A 19558-nucleotide genomic window follows, 5' to 3' on the forward strand; every position below is an offset into this window, starting at 1 on the left:
GGCATAAGATCCTCTAGAACTGGAGTTATGGATTGTTGTGTGCCACTTCATGAGTGCTGGGAACCGAACCCAGGTCTTCTGCAAGAGCAACAAGCACTCTTAGCCCCTGAGCCATCGCTCCAGCTCCAAGATTACCGAATTCCTTTTTTTGCTCTTATAATGCCTCTAACTCTGACAATGACAATCAACTCTTTATGAAATGACATAAGAAGGAGAGAATGAGGGCAAAAGAGGCAGGAGGGGGAGGATTCTCTGACACATTAGGATAGCAGAAACTTTGGATGTTCCCTGACTGGTTTTCTTTCTCCTGTTTCTGAACTTTTGTGCAAAGGCAAAGCTCTGTGGAGTTTGCTGCAGTTATGAGGCCAAAATAAAACCATGTAACTCATTAGCTATGAAGCTAGACCTCCACAGAGCTGTTCTGTAACTCAGGCCTAACAACTATGAAGGTTTTCTGGGGACACTGGAGCTCATTTGAGGAAGCAATCATGCATCAGAGATCTCATCTCTTCTGCAGCACATCCCAGCTGCTGAAATGCCACTGGGAAGGTGCTGCTGTCTGAGGGACAAATGCCCTGCCTGCCCAAGGCTCCTCCACCCTGTCCAAGGTCAGCTTTGGTCTTCCAGTACAGTGTCGCTTTAAGCTTCTGTCATGAAAAGTCATGTATATTTTCTGAGCTTTTTGTTTATTTTGGCCCCCAAGCCTCTGTCGCTTCCCTCCAGTGAATCACAGGATAGGGCCATTTTAAAATGTCCTCCTCAAAGAATAGTTCCCTTCCCTGGGGAGCCTGGAGTTGGCAAATGACAGCCTGCCCTTCCCAGCTGCTGCTGCCCCGCCTACCAACCCCCATGTGGGGACTGTAATCCGGAAACATCGCTTCACGCTCTACCGAGGGCATTTGGCAGGTGGACTTCCAGATCTTTCCCTGGTGTGAAGTGAGCCAAGGTCCCTCTGCTTACTTTAGTCCAATCAGCTTACCATGGACCTGATGCTTCTCTTCTCTCAGTTACAGGAGTTTAGGTAAATTATTTGTGAATTCAGATTTAAAATAAAAACCAAAACAAAATATATTGGGGATAGAAAGAGAAAAATAAGACAGAGGGGTGCTCAGAGCTTGCTGCTTCTGCACGCCGATGCAGAGGCTCAGCATTGGGCAGTGCCCACTTTTCTTCAGTGGGAAGCAACTAGACACTCCTTACTCTACTTTCTATCCATGCTGGAGTGTCCTTGGTTGGGGCACACGCTCTGGTGCTATTGGTGGAGTAGTTTGTTCCCGCCACAAGCACTCCCTCCCCCTTTAGAAGGTCTCAAGGGCAGAGCACAAGGCCAGATTGCCCTCGGGTCCTTATCAGGCAGAACCAGTTTTGTCTCTTAGTCTAGTGAATCTCAGGATGTGCAGTGACAGAAGGACAGGGCTGCTATCCCAGAAGCTCTGTGAGCAGGGCTGACTGCTGCATGGAGCTTCCTACTGTTCTCTCCCTCAGTCCTGTGGTATTTCCTTTTCCGCCTTCTCCCTTTCCATGTGTGAGAAGTTCCCTTGTTTTAAGACATTAGTAGATAAACATGTGAGTGAGTGAGTGTGAGTTCTGCTTGTAAATATTCCCTGGGAAGTTCCAGTTATTTCCAGGGCAGGTCACCAGGCAAACTCGGCCCTTCGTCTTTCTGCTGAGATTTGATGCTGGTGTTGATGGGCAGATTATAGTTGACGGCTGCCAAACACCTAATTCATTTGCCTCCCTTTCTTCCAGTCAGAACACCTTGGTAGGGGGTCCTCTTTTTCTGTTTGGTTTGATATTTTTGTCGTGGCCCCTGTCTCTCCCACAAATGCCAGTCTTCGAAGCATAGGTACAAGTTTGCAGCATTCAGTCTCTTGTGCGTGCTATGGGATTCTTTCTTTCTTTTATTTTGCAATGAGACTCTCTTACTTTTGCAATTAGAAAATTCAACATTTAAGAAAAACATTAATATTTGCCCCCAAAGATTTGGCTAGATGCAGCAACATTTCCTGTCAAATCTGTCTAGGAGCAGCTACAGCCCTGGCTTCCTCCAACACCCAGAGCCCAGGGGAATGCCCAGCGTCACACAACCTGGGTTGCCAAAAAGCCTGCTAAAATGCTTGAGCAGATGTCTTTTCTTGATCTCCAGTAGATATAAATCACAACCGTCTGTGTTTAATTCCTAGACTCAGTATTCTAGGGGCAACAAAATGAATCACTTTCAGGATTTTTTTTTCCTGAATGCTGCTTAAATCTCCAGCATTTTAATAGCAATAACCATGACAGATATAAGACTAAGTCAATACATTTGTGCAAGTAGCTGTGCGTGACCCCCAGATATAAGCTCCTTATATAATAGTGGAACTGAAGAGCACCCAGCCAGCCATCACCCCTCAAGTAGATGGTATGAAGAACAGGATAGTTCTTAAACAGCATAAGGCTGACTCAACATGGCCTATGTATCAACAGAGATTCGGGAAAGGGTGAGGAAGGGAACACCAGGCTTTCTGTTCAACAGGTGTTTTAGTCACATGACTTGTGACAAGCTCCAGGCCTTGTTTTCTGGCTGTATATATCATATTTCTGGTGGCACGACAAAAGATAATTTGGCAACATTTATTAAATGACAGCTCTTAGAACTTTGTAGAGACTCATATTTGTCTCATAAATGCATTTTCATATGCAGTATTGACTCTTCAGCTTCTCATGAACCCAGCAGATACAACTTTCAAAGTAAAGTAAATGTTGTCCACTGCGTCCCTCTCCCTCTTCCTATTCCCTCCCATCCTCCCTCTCCCTCCTTCCTTCTCCTCTTCTTTCCTCTCTTCCACTTCCCTTCTCCTCCCTTCCTCTTCTCCCCTTCCCTCCTTTTTCCCCTCCCATTCTCTCCCTCTCTCCCTTTCCTCTTTTAATTTCAGAAAAATCACAACTAGATGTAACACTGAGGCTTTTTCTGTTCTCCCAAACAGCAGTGTCCAAACATTGTTGCTGTCAAAACTTTTCATTAAAAATATGTGGGGTTGAGCAAACACTTGCTCAACATGCATGAGGCTCTGAGTTCATGTGGCTCTGCAAAGCAGAAACATCGACTGCCTGTTCAAATGTATAATTACATCCTTAGGGTAATACAAACATAGGGCATTTTAATCAAATTAGAAACTACAGAAGGTAAAACAATGTCAAATTTAAAATATCTAAGTTCTTACTGCGTATGGTGGCTCCTGCATATGCTTCTAGAACTTGGGAAAGAGAGGCAGAAGGATTACCGTAACTTTAAGGTCATGAAAAGCTACACAGTGAGAGTCTTTCCCAATAAAACAAAATAATCAAATTAAATTAAAACCTGTCTTACAAAAATAAATGTAAAAACTAAAATAAAAGGCCATCTGATGCCTTAGATTTAAATGTTCTTGGCAATAAACCTGATGGTCTAAATCTGATCTACAGAACCCCGGAGTGGAAGAGATAGCCACAAGTGCTCTCCACATATGCATCATATAGGCAGGTATGTGCTCTGACCCCCTGCTACACACACGCACACGCGCGTACACACACATGCATACACATGTACACACGCACAAACATCTAATTTCTATAAAATGTGCTTGATTTGTAATGGTACAAAATGTTTGCATTCTGGAATGTCACCGTTAATGCCTTTAATAGAATCAGTGTGTGGCTACGCTTCATCTTTGGGGGAAATCTTGGGTCAGCCTTTGTAACATGGCAAGCGGACGTCTAGTCAGTTGTGTGTTCAGTCTAGTTTATTGCTTGATTTTAGAGTCCATGGCAACTGAAACAGGCCCCTTTACAGAGCTGCATGGCTCCAAGTGGCAGTTGGTCCTCATTAATAGAACCATGCTAAGCAGGCAAAGACCTTCTCCATCCTGTCCATCTCATACAAAGGTTTCATTGAAATTGTTGTAGATTTTAAGGATAGTTTTGCTTTTGTTTTGGTAATGTGCTTAGAGCAAGACGGAAACATTTCCAAACATCTGTTTTTAAATTCTCTTGTTATAGATTCAAGTCTTGAAAACAAAAAAAAAGACACCGTCTCACTAATTGTGGCCATGTCACTCTACTTTGCAAGGCAAATCTGTACCTCCTTTGAAAAAAAAAAAAAAAAGGCCAGTGAGGTGGCCCACTGCCATTGGCCAGTGGCCAACGGATATGCTGTTACAAGGTAATACGGTAACACAGAGACCCACATGCCCCTCCCTCATCAAGAGTGGAGTGCTATCCATAGTTTGAAAAAAAAAGTGTTTCTTTTAAACTGCTTTTGTGGCACATCCATAGACTGTCATTTAAATTTTTTATTTTAAAGCTATAGCTAGCTGCATACAGGATTAGATACATTTTTATAGGCGCCACGTTTTTCATCAGAAGGCACTATAATGCAACGATGGTAAATGTTCACACGTTAAAAAAAGAAGGGAGGGGGACTGGAGAGATGGCTCAGAGGTTAAGAACCCTGGCTGTTCTTCCGAAGGTTCTGGGTTCAATTCCCAGCAACCACATGGTGGCTCATAACCATCTACAGTGAGAGCTGGTGCCCTCTTCTGGTTCTCAAGCACACATGCAGGCAAAATGCTGTATAAATAATAAATAAGTCAATCAACTTAAAAAAAAAAAAAGAAGGGAAGTGTTACAAAGGTTGGAAGGCTTTTGTGAAGTTCATTTGATGTTTTTATGGAATGAATCACTGATGACGTTGTGTTTGCCATAAAGTACAGCTCTTGGCAACATGTTAGGCCCTGAGACACCGAAAGAGGCTCTGTGGCCCCTTCCCCATGAAAGCCTCCCTCTCTGCAGATGTCATGGGCTTATAGAATGGGAGGGCACAGCGACCATCATTATTCACTGTGAGTGGAGCTTATTTCTGTTCCCGCTCATTTAAAAATGAAACAAACAGATACAGACATTCTAGAACTTTCCTCCTGGACATCCCACACGGGACAGTCACCTCATTTGGAGAATACCTATAAAGGACTTCTTGCAGTTAACTGTAATAACTTTGTTTTCTTTAACCTCTGAGCTAACCTCCCCTCCTTTATTTATTTTTTTATTAATTACACTTTATTCATTTTGTATCCCCCCATAAGCCCCTCCCTCCTCCCCTCCCGATCCCACCCTCCCTCCCCTTTCTGCATGCATGCTACTCCCCAAGTCCACTGATAGGGGAGGTTCTCCTCTCCTTTCTGATCTTAGTCTATCAGTTCTCATCAAAATTGGCTGCATTGTCCTCTACCGTGGCCTGGTAAGGCTGCTCCCCACTCAAGGGGAGGTGATTAAAGAGCAGGCCAAGCAGATTATGTCAGAGGCAGTCCCTCTTCCCATTACTATGTAACCTACTTGGACACTGAACTGCCATGGGCTACACCTGTGCAGGGGTTCCAGGTCATCTCCACAAATAGTCCTTGGTTGGAGTATGAGTCTCTGGGAAGTTCCCTGTGTTCAAATTATCTTGTTCTGTTGCTCTCCTTGTGGAGTTCCCGTCCCCTCCAGCTCTTACTATTTCCCACTTCTTACATAAAATCCATTCACTCTGCCCGTTAACTTTAAAAAGTAGCTTAAAATTAATTAACTTAAATTCTTTATGAAATCTTCATATAGAATTTTGGCTGAGTCTCTTCCCTCCTTGAAGTTAAGTATCTGCAGATTCACCTCCACAGGCCTGTCCCCCTGGAAGGGCTAGTGAAGATGGCCTTTGGAGGTTTGGCAAGCTATGCCCCTTCCCTAGCCAAACACTGCCTACTGCCGAGTTGGTGAAAAACTCCCATGATTTCTGTTTATTCAGCTGTATCTTGGTACCAGCCACTGTGCACACATCAAGGAAGTGTGTTCTTGGTAGAAAGGGTGCTTGCTGCCAAGTGCATGGTGGCCTAGCGAGACTAAACCCTGGGGTTTCCACCATGCTCAGTACCCTTTCCAGTGCGTGGTTATGGAGCCAAATCCAACTGCCTCATCTTTGAGAAGGGGCTACAGGACAAGTAGTTCCCCTTCCCTGCCCCTTTGCTGTTTGTGATAAAGAAGTCTGCTTTTAATCGGAGTGTTTGACTTAATGACTTATATGAGCACAAAGAGCAGCGTACCTGTTACTACTCTAAAACTAAAACAAAAACAAATGAACAAACTGGAATGCATAAGGCACCACACGAGAAATTAAAAGTGTAGACACAAAATTTTAGCAAGTACAAAGTGTGGCTTTTAAAATCCTGAGTGAGATAAACCAGACCGAGAAAGACAAGGTATGCATTCACTTATATGTTGAGACTAGTTGTTAAGTCAATGATAACCAGGCTATAATTCATAAAACCACAGAGGTTAAGAGCAGGGTATGGGGCTGGGGTAGACAGATAGGTCTCCCTAGGAGAGGGAGCTGGAATAGATAGTTATGGATTGCAGGGAGGGGGCCTGGAATGGGAGGATCAAGGAGGGAAGGGGGGATGGGAGAAGGGCATGAAGGAGGGAATACAGGGAGAGACAGCTAAAGTTAAGGGACATTTGAGAGGTTGTATGGAAACATAATACAGTATGAGCTTCCTAAAATGTATATATCTATGAAGAATATCTAAATGAAATCACCAAATGATGGGGGACACAGAGTCCCAACTGGGCATCTCTTGTCACCAAATAAAGTTTCCAGGACTGGATTGGGTTACATGTAATTGAGTTGTTGGCCATAAAGGTTCTATGGCAATTCTCAAACAACCCACACTGGTGCCAGGACTATAAGTTGTTCTTCACAAACTGATAGCAAGAGCGCTTTACTGAAGACAACACCTACGTAACTCACTGAACATGAGGAAGTTGAGCTGAGCCTGTGCAGAGCCTTCACCCGTATGTTCTAGTGTCTTTGGTACAGGAAGACACTCCTTATGCTATCAAAGGAGAAATGTAAGAACCAACCCAGCCATAGACTCTCTGATCTACAATGACATCTTGCCTGAAAGAAATGCTAGCTCAATGGTGGCACGAAACTTAATAGAGCAATCACCCAGTATCTGATTTGACTTAAGGCACGCTCCATGAGATGGAGCCCATAGCTTGCACTGCTTGAGTGACTGAAAACTTGAGACTAGATATGCCAGGGACCTAGGAAAAACATATGCTATTCTTCTAAAAAAAACAAAAGCAAAAAAAAAAAACAACAAATACAGCAATAAAATGGTTTCTAATGACAACCTACTATACTCATAAATCAGTGATTGCACACTCATCGTCAGAGAAGCCTCCTCCTGAAACAAATGGGAACAAATACACAAGTTTACAGCTGGACACGGTCAAAAGAGAGAGAGACCTTGTAACACAGAGCTCTAAATAGGGTGTCTCTATCAAATCTGCTCCCACTTCACCCTCGGGCTCGGGGGAACCTGCAGAAGACGACGCAGAAAGTGTAAGAGCCAGAGGGGATGGAGAACACCAAGAAAACAAAACTAGCCCTTCTAAGTCAATATGATCATCGCACATTTGAACTCACAGAGACTGAGGCAGCATGCACTGGACCTGCATGATCTGCCCTGGATAGGATCCTAGACCTGAAGGGAGCAGTGGGCACATTCCTCCATCTCTAATCCAGAAGCTGTGTTTAACCAACAGCCACTTGCAAATGAAAATTTAGTTTCCCCCAAGGGAGTCTCACTGGGGAAACAAGCTACTCTTAAGGGCAGGCTGCATGCCCAGTAGCAGATGGCCAAGAGAAAATAAACTCAAGGGTATATTTGGAGGTTTCGTGTCTCATAATGTTGTGTAAAGGATTTCCTTTTTTTTAAAAAAAAAAAATTCATTTTTATTTTATCTCTCCATATTTTTCTTCTCTTTCTTTACTGCACAAGTCCTTTGTGTATATATTATGGAGTCCAGTTTAGTGTTTTTCTGGGCTTTATGAGTGTGCAAACAAATGGGTCTCTTCAGCTATATCTGTTTCCTGTCTCTTTTCTTGTGCTCTTTTCCTTCTGTTTGTTTTATCCTATTCTAACATTTTAATTTTTGTTTTATCACATTGTCTTACTTTTATATCACTTTATTATTATCCCTTAGGAGCCTGTTTGTATTCTCGTAAGAGACAGAAGAGGGTGGATCCAGATTGGAGGGGAGGTTGGAAGGAGTAGAAGGAGAGGAAACTGTAATCAAAATAGATTGTGCAAGACAAAAATCAATTTTCAATAAAAGAAAAAATTAATTCTCCAGTGAGCCAAATCATATCTGAGTTATACATGCCCAAAACTGAAACGTGCTGGACAATTTCAGAGATGTGTGTGTTAAAAGAAAAATATGCCTTGATGTGCTAATTTAGTCAGAAGAGTGCTAATGAATTAATATTCCCAAATATCTATATTTTGGTGTCAGGTTAGCTCAGATTTTAATTTCAACAATGACATAAAATTATTTAATTACAGGAAGCAGAGAATTTAAAACTCAGATTTAAAATGACTCATCTGATGTGGCTTGCAGACTGTCTGCTGAACGTGTACAACTCAATCAAACCAACACACTCCAAAAAGAAAAGGAAGAATTGAGTTTGCTCTCAGCATCAGCTCCTTGGCTTCCCGGGAGTTAGGTTCTTGTTTCTTAGAATCACAAGATACTTTCTATGCTGAGACTTCGTGTGTTCAAAAATCCCTTCCTGAGACTGTTATGCCTCCAAACTCCCCTTTGGGATGAATTGTTCAGCTGTTTTTCCAGGAATATGCACCAGCATCATCAGAGGCTGCTGCAGTATGAGTCTGAAATGTCCCTTTAGGCTCATGTTGTGAACAGTTATTTCTTGGGCAGTGGAATTATTTCTGGAGGCTGTGGAATGTGGGATGTGGGGCCCAGCCGGGAGGACTCAGAGGTGACCTCTGAAGGTACAACCCAGCCCAGCTTTACCCTCACTCTGCTTCCTGGCACTATGCGAACGGCCTCTCTGCCCACTCCTGCCATCAAGGGCTAAAGGCCTGCTGCATCTTTCCTGGTGAGATGGGCTGAAGCCACCAGTCAAAGTTAATCTTCCCTCTCTTTGTTATTTCTGCCAAGCATCTTGGTCAGAGCAACAGTAGAGAGTCATAGTACAGGTGTGTCATGAGAGGAGGCTTTTATTGTTTACAGAACCAGATGATGTCACGACTCTATTGATTTATTGCACTTTCTGTCCTGGAGGGGATTAGATGTTCCGTCAGTGCCTCAGAACCCGTTCTTTCCATCCCCTCAATCTAGACATGCGTTTCTCATTCAGGCATGATAATGAACCATAACCTCCACTCAATAGGTCATTGTGTTTGAGGGAAACGTTCATTGATAAGAAATACCTTGAAAACATAAAAAGATACATTTCTTATTTACGTGACCTCTTCAGTTTTTTTTTTTTTAATTTTGTGATTAAAACTCCTAAGTGTTTCAGGAAAGTAGTTTATGAATTATAAGGTTCCCATCCTCTGTCAAAGATGAAACGATTGATCAGATCAAAAGATCTCAGCGGTTGGTCATAGGGCAAAATGTGTCCTCCACCTCGGACAATTACCTTGGAGAGCAAAGACAACAGAAGACAGAGAAATAAATATTATCAATACATGGGAAGTATAAATTCAGATTAAACACTATTTTAAAATATATATATATATATGAAATTCAGAATGGGTTCGCCAAGTACCTCAGTGGTAGATGCCTTGCCTAGCAGGCACAAATCCCTGAGCTCTGCCCCCAGACAGCAAACAGAAATAAATACAAAACACTTTGTTCCATAAGCCTTGGCGTTGCCATGCCCTCCTAGTGATAACAGTTACTTAGGGTTCAGGAAGCTTTGTCAGCTACAGTTCTTAGATTTTTATACCAATTTACATAGTTTTAAAAATGACTTCCCTTTCTCACTTTGAGGTGGCTTTCTGCCCCTGAGTCCCTAATTGAGAGCAGGTGCTGTATTCAAAATTTTGCCTAGGTAGGACCTGAAGGTAGAACAGTTTACCTATCTAGGTCAGACTGTATCTAAACAGAGCCTATTGTGTCTTTTAATTAGCTAGAGGAGTTTGCCCTCACTGGTTCTCCCCACTCAGTTTTTAACAGTAATAAAGGGGATATTTTGATGATAAGTAATTAACTAAAATAACAGAGAGAAATCCTTGATGCCTAGAATAAAGATTATTTTAAGCACTCATAGAATTAGAACATTTTTATTTTTCTGATATCATATTAAAGAAAAGCTCAAATACATAGCATATTTTTTTAAGAAGAGTCCTGAGCTTATATCTAGTTTCCTCCTCACTTAATATCTGCTATCTCTGCTTTCTCCCATGCCTGATTCCATCTGCCTGCCTATCCATCCAGTAATCCAGCTTATCTTTTGACACACTTCAAATTAAAATGGGGAAAGTTCTCCCAAACTCCTCAGCATAAGATCATTGATTATCCCAGAGTCCAGAGTGTGTTTGGACACACTAACTCTGTGTTCTTACCCTGCTCCCCATTAAAAGGAGGATGTGTGTTTACTTCTGTCCCCATTCATAGCTAGGGATAAAACTGTCAGGATTTTAGGGGGCCCTGAAGATGACAAAGAAAAAGAAGGACAGATTTCTAAAGAAACATCTGAAATCCTCTCACTTCATTTGAACTCAACTTAAATAAAAACCACTCATTTTGGAGTATATACAGCTGTTGCATTCTTAGGTTTTATAAGTTAGCTGATGTTACCATGGACATAGGCTAAGATAACTACTAAGGCTATTTTATAGCCAATTGGAGGCCATTATTGCTGAAACCCTGACTGTTTGCTGGTGCCCGAGTCATCTGATAGAATGAAAAGCTTAGCATCTCTGACTTCATAGCATGTCTGCCTTTAATCTTTGAGTCAGACCGTGTCCAGCTCTGCCTCTAGAAATCCTGAGCATTTAAGAAATGTTTGTTTCAAGTCTGTTCAGTATATAGGGTAAATTGCCTGTGGCCCATTGGCACAGGTAGGTATTTCTTCTCCTGCTTTCCCAATGGCACATGTACCATTGCTTGACCGTACAACTGGGAGAGAAATACTTCCTCTTTGAGTTGGTCCAAGTCGTGTAAGGACTTACTAGGATGCCGCATATGGACCTACTTAGCACAGATGCCTGAATATACAATAAATGTTACTCATGTAGAGGTCTTGGGTTCACTTCCCAGTGTCACAAAATAAACATTTATTTGTTGCTAACATTATTTGTCAAGTAATGATCTGCATCACAACTCTAGAACTGGTGCTGGAGAGATGGTGCAATAGTTAAGTGGGTAGTTCTGAAGGATGGAGAGAAGACATTCCAGAGAGTGAAAGGGGAGGGCACTGATCCCTTCTTTTGACCGCTCTGTGTGTTCCTGCTCAGACAGAGAGACACAGAAACACATACAAATAAAGAAGTGAACTGATTTTTTAAAGCTTCTGGAGTCAAAACATCTGCTTTAACTTGCTTGCCCTAGAACATTCAGTGTTCTTGCAGCCATACCAGCACTCTTGGCCTAAGGAAGTTGTATAAAGAATGGTTTCCATGCTTGGATGTGCATTAGAATATTTGGGTTTTCCCATTCTGAGGATCCACGGAGTGTCTACAGAACCTGCATCTCTAGCAGTTCTAAAGTGTGGCTGGCACTGTCCTTCCGAGGACTGGTGCTGTCCAGAGCTTTCTCCGCTCTGCAGCAAAGCAGGGCAATACAAGTACAATGTCCGATTCCCCATGGGCGCCTGTTCTCACAGCTGCTCATACATCCCTGAGCCTGAACATCTTCCACGCCACCGATCAGTCAGTGGTGGGGAACACGGGAGTTGGCGCAGTTTGTTTCCTCGGTGATGTACCTCCACTTGGTCCACTTGTGAGCTACCACATGTGATGAGCCAATGTCATGGGACCCAGCGTCCTGAACCCTGGAAAGGAAAGCCTCTACAGGCACAAGATTGTTTCACAGGGCTCCAAGCTCCCAAGCTGCTCTGCAAACAGTTTTACCAATGTCAACCTAAAAAATGAATTCACGGGTGCTTAGAAATAACTCATTGTTTTTCTTTTCTTTTCATTTTTATAGCTAAGTCTCAGCACTCACAAATCGAGGATGCAAGCTACTCAGCAGCTCTCAGAGGTGTGTGACAAAATGTGATAGGGTTGTGATTACATATGCAAATGTGACAAGATTAATCTCCAGGCTCCCCAGACAGAAACAGCCTCACTCTCAAAAAAGATGTCTTTTGGGGAGCTCATGTGTTCCAGATGTTCTTGGGGGTCATAAGTGCGCCATGAATTTTTAAAAGGTAACACAAACAATTAAACCATCACTCTAACTTAGTTTTTTGCAAATGATTCAACTCTCCGTGGAGCTAGAGATGTGGACCTGGCGGAGAGTCTTTCCGGTTAGGGCTTATTCGGCTACCAGACCACAGGAAGTTCACAATAGGCTTGTGGTGTAGACATGTCAGGGCAGACTTCTCAGGGGTCTTTGGGGAAAAGATTGCTGGACTGAGAAGGTTGGGCGGGCAGGGGAGCGGGGATACATTGCAGTAGAATCTTCTTGTGCAGGTGGGGGAAACAACAGGCATTCACAACTTCTGTATGCAGCCCCGCCCACTAAGGAGTTGAACTGGCAAACATGCCTGCTGGTATGTGCTGTGATGAGCAGAGTAGATGTTTGGGGCTTCATTTTTAATTGCAGCAAAATACACTTAACATAAAATTCTATCTTTAATCATTGTAATGTGTGAAATATGACACATTTAATGTGTCCTCTGTCATCACTAGGGGTTGTCGATTATTTTCACTGTCCCAAAGGAAACCACAGCTGATACTCTGGCTGCCTAGGCCTCATTCCTCCACAGTCTCTGGAAACCTAGTCACCTAGCTCCCTGTTCTACAGCCTAGAGGGTTGTAAGGAGGGAATGCTATGCTCAGATTCCCACTTGCTTAATGTCTGATGAGGAGGCTTCGGAAGGGAATGGTACCAGGGTAAACAGTGGAGAACCGTCAACTTAGACCAAAGATGGCACAGGCTCATAGAAGAGAGTAGGATCGGGAGGGAGGTGGGGGTATCAGAGCCAGAACAGAACCAATGAATCAGTGACTGATCGGATATAAAGGCCAAGTGACGCTCGTCCCCCGTCACTGCCTCCACCTCAGGCTTCTGACTTGAGAAGATTGCCAGTGATGATACTGCTGTTCGGGACAATGAGAAAGGGAGCCATGGGAGATACAAAAGGTTAGGATGGCTTTGAGAGGCCCAGTGTCCACCACAAAGTGTTGCGCAAGAGACACACGCTCGTTAACCTTTCCAATTTAAACCTAAGTTAATTTTCTAGCATCATTACACACCTTATCTATGAATCTTGGTTTCTAGCTGTCAGATAGTAACTACAGGTCAAACTAAGATAAATATACACCCAGGAAAAGTTACTTGGAAAATAAAAAGTAACTGAGAACAATAGTCAGAAGCAAGCCACGGATCAGCAGCAGACACCTCTGACTACAAATGAGGCAAGGAGCGTCCAAGAAAACCAGAGCACATACCAAGGCAGGGCTGCTTCAGCAACACAAAAGAGGACCCATCCTTGGGGTTTCCCATTGTACACCAGCAGACTAGTAATGACTATTGAACAGGAGGGGAAGTGAGGCTTCTAGGTACCTCAGTGACTCCAAATGTAGTCATCACAGTATTGTGTGTTCCTGGAGAAATCCACACAGAGCTCTGGTGTGGGTTGTGTCAGTTATGGGTATAAGAGAAAAGACATGATGGTCTTAGTGGTGTAAGGAAGAGCAAAACAAACAAACAAAAAAAAAAGGAAAAAAGAACCCTCCAAAGAAAAGAAAATAGAGGCTTGGCACCGGGAAAGAGCAGACTTTCTATTAGACCCACGAGTGTCTGCGGAGAGAAGAAGAGCTAGAGATGGGAAAGCTTCAGCAGCCGGCAGCCAGCTCCACTGATATTCTCTCACCACTGAACTGAATAAAGTCTTAACATCCTCTTCTAGCTTTCATAGGTGGCATGCTCACACAAGGGTCCCATTTAAACATGCAGGCAAACACTTCCATATAATACAACACATACGTATGTATACCTGTGTCTGTATACACATCAATAAAGATAGATCTTAATAAAACGATTTATACCCATTGCTAACTGAAACTGAGAACTTCACAGGTGGTATTATAGTAGATTAGACATATTAGAAAGAAATTACATTAGAAACAGAAGTTCATGTCTGTAGGTTAGTCAACCACATCCAGACAGAAGCATGATGAACAGCAGCATAGCATATACAGAACAGACAAGAAAGACCAAGAGACTGCAAAGCATCGGATCATTCTTGGCTGGACTTTGAGGATGAAACCTAAAGGACGGGGCATAGAAATACTTAGAGATGTTGATTAATAATAATTGTCCAGACTTGATTAAAAAGCTACCTGTTCTCGGTTTTGGGAAGCTCAACAACCCTCAAAAGGATAAATACAAAGAAAATGACATCTAAGCACATAACACTATAGTGCTGAAGCTTGTAGTGAGAATTTTTTGTTTCTTTAAAAACACAGAAATGTTATAAGAATATGTATATTTTTGTTTTTGTTTTTATTCCAAGCCTCAGATTGTCCACAGTAGCTTTTTTTTTAATCCCAAGTGTGGGATATGGGGGTACGTCAGATTGTCCACAGCAGCTGACTATGGTTTGCCTCACACTCTATCAGGGGTGTGATTTTGCCCGCTGCAGAGAGTTTCTGCAAGTGAATAACATTCGGGATTCTGGTGACTCTTGAGAAGGTCCCAAGAGGGACTGTGGTGCTGCTGCCGCTCCAGCTGCTGCAGAGGGTTGCTACTGCTGCAGTTTCGTTGCGATTTGTTAAGTGGTCAGGCTCAAAGCGAGGAGAAGAAGAAACTGAATATCCTGATGGTGAAAATCAAACTTGCCCTAATCAGCAGGAAGTAGTTTAAGGATAACAATGCCTCCTTCTCCCTCCCCCATTCCTCTTTCTCTCCTACCTCGTATTGGGAGGTTAGAAGGGTGGAACAAGAGTGGAAGAGAGTAAGGAACCCACGAAGTAGCAAGCTGGCTACAGAAACTGAAGACGGGATGGGGTGGAGAGTTGGCTCAGGGATCAAGATTGCTTACTGCTCCTGCAGAGGACAGATGTTTGGTTCCCAGCACCTACACAGCAGTACACAACCAGTTCCAGGAGCGCTGAGTCCCTCTGCTGGCATCCTTAGGCACACACATGGTACATATACATAGACTCAGGCACACGCGCACACATACAATGAAAACAAAATATATTTTAAAAAGGAGAACATTTTTGCAGAAAAAGAACGAGGAAGGTTAATTATAGAACTGGATGATAATTAAAAAGCATTTTGCTTGCTTTTTTAATTTCAAAATTCTGAAAGAATTGCTAATCTAATACCTCTCCACACACAGGGACCTCACTGAAACATTGTCAAGGAAATAAGAAACCGGAAAAAACAAAAAACAACAACAACAAAAAAACAACTTTTGCCAACAGAAAGGTAAAAGATTGTTCATCAACCAGAAAAAAAAAAGGTCCCTAAAAGGATCACAAAATTAATATTAATAATAATGGCAAAAACACCACTCACACAAAGGTGGTGTAAACTGTGTGAAAATAGTTAAAGGTATCCTTATATCCTTGGAAAGTGGTAAATACACCAATTCAAGTACATTTCTTAAGTTAGGATGTCTGTGTTATAATTCTGTAAATATGAGTGAATGGATAATAAAAGCATATGTATCAGCAAATTATAATGGGGGCATAATGACTCTGAAGTCATAGGTGGAATAAAAGGATGCAGATAGAATATGGAAGAGTCATCACATGTGAGATGAAATAAACAAAGTTCCCACCGTTAAGCTAGATAAAAACATAGAATCAAGAAACAAACTTCTTTCCCGATGTCCCAGATGATCAGCTGAGGGTTGAAAGCCCTGTGAGTGTGTTTCTTAAACCCTATCACACAACGTCAGCAATGTGCCATGAGTGTGCTTAACAGTCACTTAAGGTTTTATTTCCCCCATTATCATATGCAGCCCTGTTCACTCTATCATGGTTGTGACGAGGATTAAAGTCAGCACTGCTTTCTCACTGGACACTGTGTCAGCTGAAACCTAAAGGGACAGTGCAGTGTGGAAGGACGTCCCGAGCATCAACGAGGAGTTTGGCACATCTGGATTTGAGCCCAGGTTGGGATATCCTTGGTGACTTACTGGCCTCTGTTTTCTTACCTGTAGAATGGAGATAAGACTTAAAGTCATCAGATGACCCACGTTTCTCAGGATTGAGGGACTTAGTGAGGATCTAGAACCTTAGTGTTAAATGTAAAAATGTCAGCTATCTGGGATGGCTGGACACTCTAAGAAAATAAGGAACTCAATGGTGTCTTTGGAGGTTCCTGTCTCACACTATCATGTAAGGGCTTTTTCTCTTCTTTTTCTTAAATTTTACCTCATCTCCATTTTATTTACATGTTGTTTCATTCTTTAATTTTACACTACAGGTTCTCTGTGTATGTATTATGCCTTCCAGTTTAGTGTTTCCATGTAATTACTTAGTGCAAACGGATAAGTCTCTGTTTCTTGTGCCTTTCCTTGGGTTCTTGTTCTTTTTGTTTTGTCCAATTCTGATGCGTTAGTCTTTATTTTATCTTATAGTTTATTATATTACATTTGATTTGATTATTGTCCCTTAGAATTCTGTTGATTTTCTAATAAGATACAGACAGGAATAGATCTGGATGGGAGTGAAGGAAGGAAGGAACTGGGAGGAGTAAAGGAAGGAGACCTCACAATCAGGATGTAATATGTGAGGGGAAAAAAAAATCAATTTTCAATAAAAAAAATAAATTGTTTTATTTTGTAGCCCTGGCTGTTTCTGTTTTGTTTTTGTAGACCAGGCTGTCCCTGAACTCAGAGAGACTCTGCCCTTTGAGTGCTGGGATTAAAAGCATATGCCACCACCACCTAGTTGGAAAAACTTAAAAAAAAGAAAAAACCCATGAAACAATGAAACAAAATTCAAAGAGACAATGCTTACATAAACAATACCCGGTCTGTCTACAAAGGAGCATCACTTTGACTCCATTTGCTGATAGAGAAAAATTGTAAGCACTTGTGACTGGCCACAGCATTATGGTCTGAGGTTTTTTTTGGTCAAAGGGTCATTTTTCCTTCAATTACTAGAATGAGAGCAGTAAATATCACACCACTTACACTCTTATTTAGAAAAGAAGAATTACCATTTACTTATGCGGAGTGAAAATATCAATCTTCAAAGGCATTTTGATTCCCATATTAGGGATCCCTCTTGCCCCTGGGAGCAATCCGAATAAAAGCAGCTTGCCTGATCGTGAGGTCGACTCTCCACCAGCACGCTCAGCGTAACTGCCTACCTGAGTTTACCCTTCCCCTTGCCACCGCCATCACCCATCCCGTTCTTCCTCTGCATCTCATCTCCCCTTCTCCCCACAGGCAGTGCCAACCCCCTTCGTTGCTGTGCACACAAGTGACAAGCAGGCAAGGCCTTACTTGCCTTAGCAGAGTGGGAAGAAAGGGCTCTCTGCCTTTCCCCCTTCGAGGAACTCACTTTACAGCATGTGTTTAATGCACTCCTCAGTTGGCCATTGTGAATCCAGTGTTTGTATCTGATATCCGCAGGAGGATAGAAAGCACAATTCAGCTCATTATTTACCCCTTTCCAGTATCTGACTTCAGGATCTAACGTTTGTTTCTTTGGTGTGAGGGTTGGGGTAGCGAGGGCAGAGGCTGAGAAATCCGTGCTCTCTACCAGTGGGGACGGCTCACAGTGTACCGGGCATCGAGCTCCATGAACCAGCCAACCCACCCAGTCTTTACTTCCTGCAAAAAAACATGATGGGGTGTTTCTCCCAGGGCTGTGCTGCACCTTTCCTACCAAATCAGAAGAGCCGACTGGATAGTTCATCGCTCAGCTCTAGACTTATCATAAGGTCGGTGACATGAAATTAGTGGAGGTGGAGGCAACACTGGAGAGCCTGGCAAACGGTGCAAAGCAAGGCCTTTGATCTACCCTCAGACAATGGTTGGCTTACACTTTTGTTTTTCCCAGACAAACAGGGAACATTTTGGCATGCTACTTCTTTTTCAAAGTAAACTCAAGTGCTGTGGTTTGGATAGGAAGTGATCCCTAAACACTCACGTGTTGAAGGTTTAGTCCTGGGCCCTCGGCACTACTGGAAGATAGATGGCAGAACCTTTAAGACAGTGGTTCTCAGCCTGCTGGTCCCTACGCCACTGGCGAACCTCTAGTTACAAACTATTTACATTACAGTTCATAATATTATCTGTGTTCAAGGATCTCCGCATTAGGACGATTGAGAACCGCTACTCTAGGGATCTCAGTGGAAGGAAAGGACACTGGATATTATTGAACTCTGGCCTCTTCCTGTCCTTTTGCTTCCTGATCACCATGAGGTGAGCAGCTTTGCCTCATCATACACTCTTGCCTTAACGACCCTGCTCTAGGACCACCGAGAGTGTGAATAAAATGACCTTTGCTTCTTTGACTGGGTTTTGTCACAGTGATCGAAGGATACCACCATGCTAAGAAAATATTCATTGAAACATATGTTTTACGGCCCCAAACTTCTCTGAAACCTTGCCTCTGGAAATCAGATGGGCTAGATTTCAAATATTTGCAGAAAGATGAGAAGACCTGTTACCCGCTTGCCTGCCTGCCCATACCTGCCTCATGCATTCTGGTGTTACTGACAATAAGGAGCTTCAAGGCTCCCTATCACATCCTGGCTGCTTGCATCTACAACAGAGTCCTCAGCACGTTCCAAAGCTGGGCTGTTTAGGAGAACTTTAGACCAGATATGGTATATGAATTTAACTGTATGATTGAACCACAGTCTACATGGATCCCAGAATCCACAACCGGTCCTGGGTCCCAGGGGTTTGTGGTAGAGTGTGCCAAACACCAGAATATTTCCAACGACATGTCCTGAAATAAAACATTTGATTGCTGAGCCCAAAAGCCGGACCAAGGAGGAGTAGTTCCTTGGTCCAGCTAACAGTTATGACAGTCACCTCCCTTTCCTCTCTGCAACATTGGTTTGTTTTTCTCACTCTGTTTAGCATTCCCACAGTGATTTTGTGACTGTTGGTTATGCTTTGACTCCAAACAACAAAAAGTTACTGTTTATAAAGCAAACCCAATTCTTTTCTTGGTTCCTGAAACTCTATTAATTTTTTAAACCTGTTCTCCATGGGTAGACAATTCTTTAAATGCTGGACCTCTTAGTATTTATTCACTCCCCATTTAATGAAGTGGTTCTCTTTCAAATTTCAATAGATTATTAAAAACCACTCAACAGATAAGAGAAAATTATGCATTGTTGCCTAGCTGTAATACATCAAGAAACAAGCCTGGTAGCCAATATATATTTTAAATCATACAATAAATTAGCTCCCAGAGTATTAACCAACTGCAATTCGGACAGCTTAATTTAGAAGCATTCTTTTTTTTTTATGCTAAGCAGTCCTCACTAATGAAATAGAACCATGTGGGCTAGGAAGCTGCTGGCAGATATACAGAGTCAAATT

General features: G+C 42.6%; 1 protein-coding gene across 1 annotated transcript in view; it reads right to left on the reverse strand.

Annotated features, from left to right (window-relative positions):
• Positions 1-9388: 9388 nt before the first annotated feature.
• Cpvl (carboxypeptidase vitellogenic like) overlaps positions 9389-19558 on the reverse strand; it is a 102435-nt gene continuing 92265 nt past the window's right edge. Inside the window, exon 12 of the mRNA XM_055611875.1 lies at positions 9389-9499. Within this exon, the coding sequence (XP_055467850.1) occupies positions 9389-9499 (111 nt within the window). The remainder of the gene's footprint in view (positions 9500-19558) is intronic.

This window comes from Psammomys obesus, unplaced genomic scaffold, assembly GCF_907164565.1.
Source record: "Psammomys obesus unplaced genomic scaffold, mPsaObe1.curated_primary_1811, whole genome shotgun sequence".
NCBI classification, from domain to species: domain Eukaryota; kingdom Metazoa; phylum Chordata; class Mammalia; order Rodentia; family Muridae; genus Psammomys; species Psammomys obesus.